Source organism: Corvus kubaryi, unplaced genomic scaffold (assembly GCF_017639235.1).
Source record: "Corvus kubaryi isolate FWS band 111438036 unplaced genomic scaffold, C.kubaryi_AGA036_p1.0 71, whole genome shotgun sequence".
Taxonomy (NCBI): domain Eukaryota; kingdom Metazoa; phylum Chordata; class Aves; order Passeriformes; family Corvidae; genus Corvus; species Corvus kubaryi.
The window spans coordinates 16,102,958-16,115,457 of NW_024582059.1; the positions used below are offsets into that span (position 1 = coordinate 16,102,958).

Consider the following 12,500-nt stretch of genomic DNA (forward strand, 5'->3'; position numbering starts at 1 on the left):
CCCCCCCCCCCCCCCCCCCAATATTTCTATGCATATAAGGAGCTTGTGGGATAAGTAGGTTCACATTTAATAAGATTTATAAGCACAGCCATTCCTGTGCCTGTGTTTTTCTCAGGCAAAAGACTGACCAGAAACTGAGAGCTAGAGCCATGGATTTATAGAGTACCCAGCATCAGTGGAGTATCTCGTGATACTGCAATGCAATTATCAAAGAAACCTATGCATCATTAAGTAAACGCTCAAGCATGATGTCTGCCCTGCTCTTGCCAGGTTGTTTAGCAGTTGAAATCCTACTGAGAGATAGGCAGTAAGTTGTGACAACATTTGAAGAGGTAAAATCAACACAAGAAAATAATTAGGAGGGGCTTATGATATTATTTCATTCTGTAGCTCAAAGTTAATTTACACAGGCCAGTCCAGTAAAATCTGCCTTAAAAAAAAAGCAAAAGCCTAGCCAGGAAAAAGACTGACACCTGGCTCCTAGAAAACCAGGACAAATAAGGGAAAAAACAACATCATAAAATGACACATCAGTCAGTGGCTAGGCAACATCACGTCTGACAGGAGAAAATTGCATTTAATTTTGTGCATCAGATTGTGAATAAGCAGACATACAAGGCTGAAAATTGAGAAGTATTTCAGCAGAGAAATCAATTTCAAATGGACAGGCTAAAATCTCCAGAAGATCCCAAATAAATGGCCTGTGAGTTTAGAAAATAAGCCAAAAGTGGAGCCAAAGAGCAGATGACTGCAAAAAGCGGTGCTTGCCATGCCCTCACCTGGCTCCTCTGCAAATCAACTGGCCATGGAGGAACCCAGCCTTGTGCTGCGACAGCAACTCCTGCTCCCTTGATCAGAGCTAACCTGAGTGTTCTCCACCACACTGACTCACATGAGTGAGGTCTGAAGCTGTGAAGTGTCTCAGATACTTGCCCAGTTTGGTCTCATTCCCCCCTCCCATTCCCTCCCATGTATATTTGTTTACTCCAAAGCAAGCACTGCACAGAAATAAAAGCGAAGCCCTAATGCCAAAACACAGACTAACAAATGCCTGTTGGCAATGTTTCTTTTCCCCAAGCATTTTGGTCAGGCTTTTGCTGCCCCCAATGCCCTGTCTGGAAGCTGCCCCGAGCATCTCCCACTATGGTGACAAACAGGAAGTTCTCCCAAGGTGGAGCACCACACTGAACTCCCCCCTTCCTCAGGGGTTTAGCAGGTGCCAGCTATCTCCCTACCTGCCTGGCCAACCCTGCCCATCCCTGTCTCTCCCTTACCGAGAAGGATGCTCCCATGGGTCGCCGAATCCACTTGGGTGGTTTCTTCAGAGGCAACACCACACTCTGTGGGGCAGTCTGCTGGGGAAGCTGCAGGGGAGGCAGGGGCTGGCCAGTGCCAAAGGGATCAAGGTTCCCAAAAGACGAGGAGAGCTTTAATAACACAAGGGGGAAAAAACAGAAGTGACATTTCTCTTATGAGCTAAACATTTATTTGTGCTGAAGTGGTACTCCTGCAAGCAGGGCTGCAGACAGCCGCTGAAGACTTCCCATGGTTTGTCCCCCCACCCTTTCTGTCCCTATTCTTAGCTGAACAATTTTCAACACCTGGTCAACTTGCTTCTGCCTCAAGCCATCGGTGCTGCCGCCCATGATGGAGTAGACACTGATGCGCCCGTCGAAGGAGGCCGCAGACATGACAGCAGGGTTCCTCGGGCACCACTGGATATCAAAGCACCACTGTGTGTTCGTGGGCAGCTCGTACAGCACCTGGGGAGCAAAACCAAGCCCAACCAATCAGAGCTTTCCTGGAGCACCCTGCCACATGGCAGCTATCCTCCTGTCTGCCCTGAGACTGGTCTGCGCTTGCTGCTCCCCAGCAGTCTCCACATCACCGTACACACTAACAGCGGGCAAACCCTGATGATCCCCAAACAGCTGAATGTCACACACCACTGCTTCATTTCCTTCTCCTCCCATTAAATCTTCTCTTTAATCTACACAGGACAAATGATGCAGGTGGAGTGTATCTGTGCTGTCCCACTGAGAGCTGTGAGCTGCTGACATTCGTGCTAACTTATTCAAAGCTGATTTAGGTATCCCCACACACTACATGCAGTAAGTCTGTTTTCACAGGAAAACTGAAAAAGGTAAAACCTGCACCCTGGGCAGACAGCCTCTTGTGCCCTGGGACAGATAAGCCCCCCTTACAGCAGACATTTAACCCTAAATGAGGAGAAAGTCAAAGAACAAAACACTAACTGTCAGCAAAATGCTGTCTCCCAGGAAACTGGTTTTATTTTTAATAAAAACATGCAGCATGATTCAACCACATGTAAAAGCTTCGGAACAGCACAGGATCCAGCTCAGATAACTCATTTACCACTGTACAGCTTTTGCACTTCTGGGCCAGTGTCTGAATTTTAGAAACACTTCCCACTCCACAACTGTTGCCCACTGGAGGCAAGGATCCCTCCAGCACATCTGAAGCCCTTCTCATGGTCTAGGGACAAACACTGTCTGAAAAACAGATCTGCATTCTCATTGAAAGGTATCCCCAGGCTCAAAAGGGTGGGGTGGGAACACATTTGAGTGGCTTTCACTGATCTGCCACTATTATGGCAACCTACAAAATTCCTCCTGTCTGGATAAAGTTCTTACAGAAGGAAAAAGGCAACTACAACAATGATCCAGCCACAATGGACCCAAAACAAAAGAGTAGGAAGCATATACTTAGTTTAAGTGGAGCCATTTCCATCTCTTATAATGAACAGGGACATCACTACTCGGTAAGAGAGAAGCAGCAAGGACAAATGTGTAATATTGACAATACCAGGAAGGAATCCTGCACCACCAGAACACACTCAGAAAACACATATAGCAATAGGATAGGGAGAAACTTCCCACAGAAGCATCATTCCTAGGAATGCAAGCACAGGAACACATACGTGCTTTGCTACCTCTGAGCAGAGATTTTTGGGGTTTTTGTAAGTGGCATGTATACAATACCTCGCCTGTGTTAGGGTTGGAGCAGAGAATTTTAGCATCCTTCCCACAGCTAAGTAGCAGCTCTGGATCTGCCATACTCCAAGCAATGGCCAATATACCCCTGCATGAAAAGCCACAACCAAAAGAAGCTTAATGTAAATGCAAAATGGTGATAAATAAAGCATATTTATAAGTTCAGCATCCCACGTCTAAATGCCCTCTCCACCCCTTCCTCTTACAGGGGGAGGAATTTTTCAATGTTATCAGCCCTTGTTTTGTTGAAATAGATGGTTTCTATTTTCTGCATGAAAAAGTATAAAGATGCAGCCATTGTATCTGAAAATTAAATGCAGTATTCATGTGGGAGAACCTGGGCATTAGTGTAACAATATGGTTTGTTTGCCTGCAGTGTCACTAATATCCAGTGTGCAAACCCATAGGTAAGGTCAGTGACTAGAGATTTATCAGCTTTTTATTAACAAGAGATTCAAGTCAGCAGAACCCACTGGCAGCTGTTTTGGTAGAAGCCACAACACTGTTCTCCCTCCTTAAATCAAGCATTGGATTTGAGCAATAAGGAAGGTTTTATCAGCAATAAAGGAGGGACAAGAGTTTAACAAAATCATCCACTATGCCCAAAATTAAGGCACTTAGGGGACTGAGGGGCAGAGAAATGGTGCAAACCCACACATGAGGATGTGCCTGGGTGCACCTTTAGTACATTATTCAGGCAAAATCAACTACCATTAACTCTTTTTACCTTAGCTTCCTCCTCTTAAACTCAGAAACAAACTAGTAGCTTCACTGTTTCAGCAGCACGGTGAGTTTATTTAGTTATTTAATTTTGGGACCTGTTCCCTTCAAAGTACCAAGTTCCAAAAAGGCAAGTCTTTCATGGCACAGCATATAGCGCTGCCTGCTGCTGAAACTGCCCCCTTAACCAAGCCTTCCTTCACAGAGGACAGCAGGAAGTGAGATGTACAAACCAGGACAGCCACCAGCAGTGCAAACACCATGGAGCACACCACGCTATGCAAGACTCATACCTTGTGTGGCTCTCCAGAACACGAAGTGGCGAGGAGGCAAATCTGAGGTCCCACATCTGAATAACAGGCAGCCTGTCATCCTCTGAGGCCAAAATCATCTGGGTGGCAACTTCAGGGTGCCACGCCAAGCCTGAGCAGTGCATCTAAGGGGCGACATCGGGCCAAAGCATCACATAACTAAGCAGCACTACAAGAAAAAGGAAGCTAGACCAAATATGTCTGTGTGCATGGTAAAACACTGTTGTGAGGGAATTTGTAGCTGTGTTTCTGGGCGTTATTTCTGACTGCATTCAGCGTGGATATTTCTCCTTAATCCTGTGAATGAGGACACTTGCAGTTAGGTTTCCCAAGGTCCTCTCAGAGAGATTACATTGAGCTGACTTTTTCACGGTCCTACATTTTAATGTGAGAAAACAGTAAAGTCCACCATATAAACCTTTTCCTCTACTACTTTTATTGATATTTTAATAAAAGCCAACATTAGGCAGAGGCTATTGTCATGAGAACATTGTATCACAGGACTACCATCACATGATGAAGACGGCCTACTGTGCTGCTGTTATGTCAGGCAACAAACACATAAAACACTGAGTTACACAGTTTATCAAAATAAGAGTGCTGTCACGAAAGAGCTACTTCACAACCACCCAGCAACTTTCATTTTTAACCCTTGCTGTATCTTTGAAGTGTTTTATAGGGATATTCTATTTAAAATAATACAAAATTATACAAATATGTCACTCTCAACAAGCTGAACAGGCTCTTTTTTACATTTAACACTGCCTAAAGTGGCGGCATGGTGGTTGTAACTACAGGAGGCAGCGCCCCTGTAACCTGCTCAATGCCACACTTCTCTGTGCCAAAATCAATAAAAGTCTTTCTGTGGTAGCCCCAACAGACCAGTAAGGGCTTTCTCAAAATTACATCATCACTCTGATAGGATATCTGAGTGCCTTGCCTTGCTTCGGTCTGCATCTGGCTATTTTAATTTATAATGCTGACAATCCCTCTTGCATAAACATATTCTCAAGAGCAAACTGGGCCAGGCACCAGTGTCTCTGTCACAGAAGAAGGGGTGCCATGACCCATCCCCACACATCCAGAAGCACCCCACACCTCTCTGCAAGCACCCCAGCAGCTGCAGGAGAGAACTCACCCTGTTGTTGTGGTCACTGACTTTGATGATGGGCTCGTTCTTCCTGAGATCCCACACGGTGGCTCGGCCACTGGGGCTGGCGGATGCCAGGATGTGCTGGACTTGCCTGTTCCATGCAATGCAGCTGATGTCCTCCAGAGGCTGCCACACACACAACAGCCTGTCACAACTCCGCCACACTGAAGACTCAACCCCTGTTATTTTCAGGTTTTGCTAAGTGAGAAATCTGCAAGGAGACTGTCCCGTGTACTGGGTGTGTTCTGGCTTCTTTTCTACACATGCTGTAGGGTACAACACCTGAAAACACTGATTTATAAGCTGCTAGAATTTCTCCGTGAAGTTATTTTCTGCTTTACAGTACTACACGCTAGTTACTGAATCAAGACTAAGCACAACTGTCTTCAAGAACACAAAATTACTCCATGAAAGTATATCCAGACATATGAACTGCTCTTTTGTCTTGGACTACTAGGTTTTGATTCAGAAAAAAAAAAGTTTGCTTGCAGGAATTCCATGGGTTTTTTTTATTCTCCCCAATGCTTATTTTTAGACTAAAAATTAAAAGCAGTATTAACCCAGCCCTTTTTGTCCTATTATTTCTAGTTGTCATTATGCATATGGACTAAAAAGATATCTCAGCCTAAAAAAATCACTATTAGACATAAAAAGTCTTTTACAGGGATCTCTAAGGTGAGCATTCTCTCAAATGCCTACGTGTTAATAATGACTTGAACTAAACAAAGTAACCAAACTCAGAGTTTAAACTAAAAATCTTCAAACCGAAGATTACTTCTCATCCCATTTGCATACTTTATCTCCAAATTATCATGCAGTAATAAACACATTTTCCAGTAACCATGAACTTCTGTGGAATTTTGTAACAGCTACAAAAGGGTACTTGCATTGAAACAACTTCCTCCCATTCTTCCATTTCCTTCACAAGGCACAAAGCACAAAAGACTATTGTTCTTCCCCACAGATCGTCTTTAAGAGACACAGGCTAAACACTGGGCCTTGAGTACAGCAATTAAACCACTCCCTGAAACCCACCAAGGTAACTGCAAAACCTACTGCCTCACGATGTGACTTCTCAGTAGCTGCTTTTTATCTTCCTCCTGTTTTCCTCTGTGTACCTGCACCATCTTCAGGTTTGTGCATGCAGTGAAACATGCATAGGAAGACTAAAAGACATCTAACGGCTATGGGACTTGAAAAGCAGCATAACGTGAGAGACTCGGCTTGTTGCTTGATAAAACACAACATTTCTCAAAGACTAAGGGGACACTACAGCTTTCCATGGCCAAATACAATTTCTTAACAAAAAGTTGCCACATGAAGACATGGCTGGCTTGTGCAGCCAGCCAAAACTGCAGGTCAGTTGTGGATAAACAAGACAGCACATCCAGGGTTGCTGCAGGGGAAGCAGAGCACACACTTATTGCATGGACCCGTGCACACTTGCACTTACAGGCACAGCTAGGACACTGCTCTCCAGGGGCTGCAAAACTAGCAGCATCCAGTCTCCCTCATGTGCAGCTACTACCCAAGTTAGACTTCAAGAGGCTTCTCCACCTCCTTTCCCTTGAGACGGCTTTAAAACTGCAAATTTCAATCAGCTCTCACTTAACTGCCATACATCTTTTTCATGAGTCTGCTCTGGAGAACTTTATAAACACAAATCTGGTACCTGTGTCTTCACTCCTGGTGTCATTGGTGTGGCAAAGTTGTTCAAGTCCCAGATATAGATTTCAGACTCATTAGCACCAGAGGCCACCAGATTAGTCTGTAAGAAACATTAATAGATATTAAGAGTATTTTCAGCATCAGCTTTCCCAGTCTTAGCTGCTGGGAGGCATCAGATCTGCAGGACTCTGAATTTCCCTTATCAGCTCAGAATATAGGGAAAGATACAGGGAAAATAGGGCAGAGGAGGAAGTGGTGCTGCAGATATGGCCACCACAGAGCTTTGCTCTGGACAGTGTGGCATTCCTGCCCTGCCCACAGTGAGTGCAGCCATCCAGAGCAATCCTGTATCTGGGATGCAAAAGTCCAGGCAGGGCAACATGAGCCAAGGCCACCAAGTGCCCTTTGGTCACATTTTGTGGCTGATGACAGGCAGGTCCTGAGTTCATAATGGGCAGATTCAGAGAGGACACAGTGAACACAGTACAGCCTTGCTGGAAGCAAGTGTGCAGGGACAGAAGTGTTATTTAGGAACAAATCCAACAGAATTCTCACACAGCTGGTGGCAACAAGAAAAAAAAAACACGCTGTATCTAGAAGGAAGTTCATTGGTGATGTGGGAAGGATTGTTGGTTTTGAGAGCCCTTCTGCTAAAGAGGCCACATGGCTGTGTTTCCTTGTTGTCTCCTCTTCCCAAACAACAATACTTAGAAGTCTTGAAGATAGGTCCTTCCCAATCCCCAGAGGAGATACCTGAAAACTGATCTCACCAGGAACATGAATGAGAGCATGTAACTAGTCCCTGTGTGATTGGCACAATGCACAGAAGCTAAGAGAGGAGACTGACTAAAGACACCCTGAAGAACCCCTCTACTTCCCACATAGCAGAGCTAAAAAGATCAACTAAATTGATGAGGTAAACTGATGAGGGGAAGGAATGAACCAAACACCTCAGGCACTTTCAGTCCCCATCCTGAAATGCCAGTAATGGGACAGGCTTTTCCTACTAAATACAAACAGACCCTCAAACACTAAATACCGTTCATGCTTTTCAGGGGACAGGAAGCAGCAGAAACATCTGAGGTCACAATCAAGATAAGTCACTCCTCTATTGATGGTATGTTAAGAGGAACAGCAGAAAAACCAACCTGGAACATGTTGACATCGAGAGCTCTCACTGGTCCTGTGTGCTTGTCTTTCTGGGCGATTATTACCTCAGCCTCTCCATCTATGATTTTGGCTGGGTCGTACAGAATGACATTTCCATTTTCACCCCCAGCAATCAAGACTCCAGACACTCTGTCCCCTGAGCTCATGCTGTGAGGGCCCCAGATCAGCTTGTGGTACCTGTAAGACACAGAGGTCCCCACAGTTTAGAACCATCCACCACCAGCTTCCCATAGGCTGATACATCCCATTTTTCCTCACCCCAGCTAAAGTCAGAGAAAAGCACTGCCTGCATTTCTTCCTAAGGACGAGTCTCTGCACTTACAACACCTTCTATCAGAAAGACATGCCCCAATTCTGCTCATAAACAAGAGGCACATGCACAACCAATAACCCATAAACTGATAACATCTCTAATGTCCTGGCTGCAAAATCAGGTAAGGAGTAATCAAAGTAAGGGCTGTAAGCCCATCCAGCCACAGCCTAGAGAAAAACCTCTGTTATTTGCAAGCAGCTTCATACAGGAGAAGAAACAGGTGAAACTAGAAAAATTCCATATCTGTGCTTTTGGATGTACAAGTGTTTTGTCTGCCATACCAGGGGCTCAGCACATGGTTTACTCACCTCACAAACACATCTCTTGGACCACAGCCTGTTTTCAGGTTAAATCATGAGGAATCAAACATACTTCCAAAAATTAAGAACTTTTACACTATTGTGTCCATCTGTAAATACTCAAATTCCCTTCAACTCAATTAACTTCCTGCATAAGCAAAACGGGATTCCTGTGCCATGCAAAGAATGAATATCTTCCACATAAAATGACACAGCCACCTATCAGCTCTTATGCAAGCAGAAAGCAAACCCACATTGACTGGAAGGTGGCAAGGAGCTACCTTAGCATTCACTGTAATATAATTAATCTCTTTGTTATCTCTGGGCAATCTTCAAGTGATTTCTTTAAACCACAGCAACTTTAGCACGGTAAGATAAAACACTGCAGAAAGCTACCCAAAGAGCATATGCTGGGTGAGAAATACCGTGACAGCCAAGTGCTCAGGCTCCCAGTGTTGAGAATACAGCAGGGGTTCACCAAAGAATGGTGCTACGAATGGAAATTGGTCTGTGATATCAGACAGACCCATTCCTGGGCATGATTTTTATGCTTCTGCACCTAACGATGCAAGTTTACGAGAAATTAAGTGACTGACAGGGTTGTCCAGGCACCACCAGCAAGACTGAACAGGACTTAAGATAACCCAAAATGAAGGCAGGAAACGGTGAGGAACAAAACCCAAAATTTAACTGTGCAATTACTTTTCTCTTGCCCTTTACTCTTTCCAAGATAAAGTAAGGTTCTATAAAAGCAGCTCAAAGCTTTCCTGGGAGGGCAATTAAGGACTTAATCTTTTGTGGGTCTAACCACCAGGACATTTTCATTAGCTGAAAACCAAAATATAACCTGATGTATACACTGCTATCTAATCTTTAATTAAAAACAAACAAACAACCAACCCTCAACCTCCTTTTTAATGCATTTTCTGGGGCAAAGTCAAATCCTCATGTTGCTGGTCAAGGGAGTTATTTTACAAGGAGCACTGCATCCTGGCTGTAAGGAGTGCTTCTAGAAATCCAGTAAGCAAATAGCAAGTCTTGAAGAATCTCAGTTATAGCTAAAACAAGGCAGAACAATGAAACTCAAGGATCCAACACCGCGTCCTGCTCTGAGCAGGTCAGTAGGACATGTTGACATCAGCTCTGCTCCCAGAGCAGGGCATTTAAAAAGGGACTGTGGCTGTTGCAGCTCTGCCAGAGAGCTGCTGCAAGTGCTGCTGAGATGGAAACCGGATGCGCTGATGCTAACAATATTTGTCTGGATAAGCACATGGTAAGGAACTAACAGCCAAGTGGAGCTGTGCAGCCAGGAATTTGGCTTCCCAGCTGTGGAAACACACACAACATGACCCAAGTTAGTCATGTTACAGGAGTCCCCCTGAAATACCTATTTACAAACAGGATGGCGCAATATGAAAAGTTCCTACCACATTTTCACTATTTCACATTTTCTTCTGTTCTCTTGTGAATCCCAGAGGCTTCCTGAGGGTAAAGGGTCCACACACCTACTCAAAAACTTCTGTTTATGTCAAAGCATGAGCTGCTTGCTTGGAGTCCAAGCTCATTGCCCCACAATATCAATTGCACTCACTTGCCTTCACCTTTCAGTGCTGAACTTCTGCTTCTCTCCTCAACAAGTGCAGGCAAACCACATGAAGTGACATTTCCACACACACCACATATAACAGTTCCACACACCTTACTTTTCCCTTACAACACTGCCTACCTGTGTGAGGAGGAGAACGTGGCGCAGCTCTTCATATCCAGTGAAGGGTCTGCTAAATCCAGCTCAAATATTTCTAGAGATGCACTTGTACTGAAGGTTGCATCCAGCTGCTGAGCTGATGTACCTGTGAGGAAGCACATCTGGCAGTGAGAAAGACACAGTACACACAGCAGTAACTGCAAATGCAGCACAAGAAGGGGAAGGAAAACATCATCCTTCCAAAAAAGATCCTGAGGTGGGGTCAGGCTTCTGTTTCTGTTACTTAGAAGTAGTTCCACACAACTCTCCTCCCCATGGTTCCCCCTTTGGGTGTTTTTTAATGAGTACGAGCAGGAAAAGCTTTGGGCAAGTATCTCTCCCTGATGATGCACAGAACACGATCAAAGTTACAAAAGAGCCACAAGTGACCAGTGCTTACGATTGGTGTCACCTTTCCCTGGCAGAAAGAGGAGGATGCCTGCTGACACTTGCAGAATGCAAAGCACGTTTTTGTCAGCACAATGAGAGAACCCCACTCAAAGCAGCACAATATATACCCCACTCCAGCCCTCAGGACACAGAGTAACTCCTACAGCTTCCAATAATGGCCCCTTCATGGCAGCCACCACACACAGCCCGAGGTCTGCTAGCACATGCTTCCCAAAAAACTCACCTGTGGCCAGGTAAATGGGGTGCTGCTGGGCAGGGCTCCATGCCTGCATGGCAGTACGGTCTATTTCCTTCAGCTTCATTTTGCTGAAAAGTAAGACCAAGAAAGGTGATGCTTGAATGGTGCATGGGGAGACTGCACTGCCACAGATTCAGGAGCTGCATTAGGACTTGGCAGAAGCAGCCGGAGGGACCGTTTTCCTAAAGACATCCCACAGACACCTAAGCCATCGTCTCCAGAGCACACCTGGGGGGAGGGGAGGAATAACTCTCCACTGGCAGGGTAACATTGACACGTAGAGGAAACTGACGAGTGCTGAACATAACACAGGAAAACGTGGGCAAAGCTTCAACAGCTGTGAAAAACCCTCTTCTCACAGCATCAAGGCATCGAGCACCCTACAGCTGCTTTCTGCCTTAACCCACGAAATAAACTCAGCCCCGGGAAGACCCTCCCCAGACCCCTGCCGCCAAACACCCTCTGCGGCTCATTTCTGGGTTCTATTTCAGCACCCTAGGGCTCCCCCCGCCTCGGGAACGCCCCGCGCGGCCGGCGGGACCGCCACCCTCGCCCCGTTTCCGACAGGAACCGGAGGAAAACAGCTGTAAACCAGATGATTTCCCCGTCCCTGCCTCACCTCGGCGTCCCCGGCGCTCACCCGTCCCCGAGCCGCTCCAACGTGGCAGCCCCGGCACCGCCTCCCGGCCGCCACCGTCTTCCGGGCGCGCCCCGCGGCTTCCGGGCGGCGGCAGCGGGGCCGCGCCTTCCCGGCACGGGGAGCGGCGGGAAGCGACGGGGGGCGCCGGGGGGGTGATGGTGGGAGGGTGTGTATGGGGATGTGCGGCCGCCTCCTTCCGCGGGTGTCCTCCGTGTCCCTCGAGGCGGGAGCAGCCATCGGCCCTGGGGAAGAGGGAGACCGGTTAGGGGCGCCGGGACCGGGGGGAGCCGGGGGGCAGCGCCGGCAGCGCGGGGGCCGCGGTGCCGCCTGTCCTCAGCTCCAGGGCAGTAATCATGGCGTGCTCATGATGTGAACAGCAGTGAGGCTCATCACGGGACAGGGGCCACCCCAGGGTGGGGGAACAGCCCGAGAGAGCTCAGCCGGCTTGCACAGCCGGAGGCGGCAGCTCCGGACCCACCTCCTCACGGCAGCCGGGGCACAGCTCCGCTGCCGCCTCCCGCCGCTGGACTCCGCGGCCGCTCGGCGGGCAAACGCCGTGCGCGGGGCGGGCGCTGCCCGGGCCGCATGGCGCGGCGCAGCAGGAGCACAGCGGGAAAAGCGGCGGGCACTCCCGGCGCCGCTATAAATAGGGGCTGGAGGCGCAGCTCCCATTGGCGCTGAGGATCGCCGCTCGCCACTGGCTGCGCCCGCCGCCGCTCCCGGTTGGCTCGGTTCGCTCCCCGCTCCCGCCGCCGGCGCCGCCGTGACGCCGCCGCGCCCAATGGGGCCGCGGTCCGACGGGCCCGCCGGCCAATGGCG

The 12,500-nt window shown here is 47.6% G+C and overlaps 2 protein-coding genes across 14 annotated transcripts in view; one reads left to right on the plus strand and one right to left on the minus strand.

The window, feature by feature from the left end:
* The window catches only part of SEC31A (SEC31 homolog A, COPII coat complex component), a 39,906-nt gene extending 27,642 nt beyond the window's left edge, over nt 1-12,264 (minus strand). For 11 of the 13 annotated variants that reach the window (XM_042049593.1, XM_042049591.1, XM_042049590.1 and 8 more), the window contains exons 1-11: nt 12,160-12,263; nt 11,661-11,923; nt 11,027-11,109; nt 10,375-10,498; nt 8,015-8,213; nt 6,871-6,966; nt 5,184-5,324; nt 4,028-4,170; nt 3,003-3,102; nt 1,602-1,763; nt 1,275-1,427 (exon numbers count right to left, since the gene is read on the minus strand). In XM_042049593.1, coding sequence (XP_041905527.1) covers nt 1,275-1,427; nt 1,602-1,763; nt 3,003-3,102; nt 4,028-4,170; nt 5,184-5,324; nt 6,871-6,966; nt 8,015-8,213; nt 10,375-10,498; nt 11,027-11,105 — 1,197 coding nt within the window. In that variant the 5' untranslated portion in view covers nt 11,106-11,109; nt 11,661-11,923; nt 12,160-12,263. Of the gene's footprint in view, nt 1-1,274; nt 1,428-1,601; nt 1,764-3,002; nt 3,103-4,027; nt 4,171-5,183; nt 5,325-6,870; nt 6,967-8,014; nt 8,214-10,374; nt 10,499-11,026; nt 11,110-11,660; nt 11,924-12,159 lie in introns of all 13 variants that reach the window. The other 2 variants (XM_042049587.1, XM_042049581.1) reach the window with 2 other exon arrangements.
* The window catches only part of THAP9 (THAP domain containing 9), a 6,795-nt gene continuing 6,154 nt past the window's right edge, over nt 11,860-12,500 (plus strand). Inside the window, exon 1 of the mRNA XM_042050043.1 lies at nt 11,860-11,942. Within this exon, the coding sequence (XP_041905977.1) occupies nt 11,860-11,942 (83 nt within the window). The remainder of the gene's footprint in view (nt 11,943-12,500) is intronic.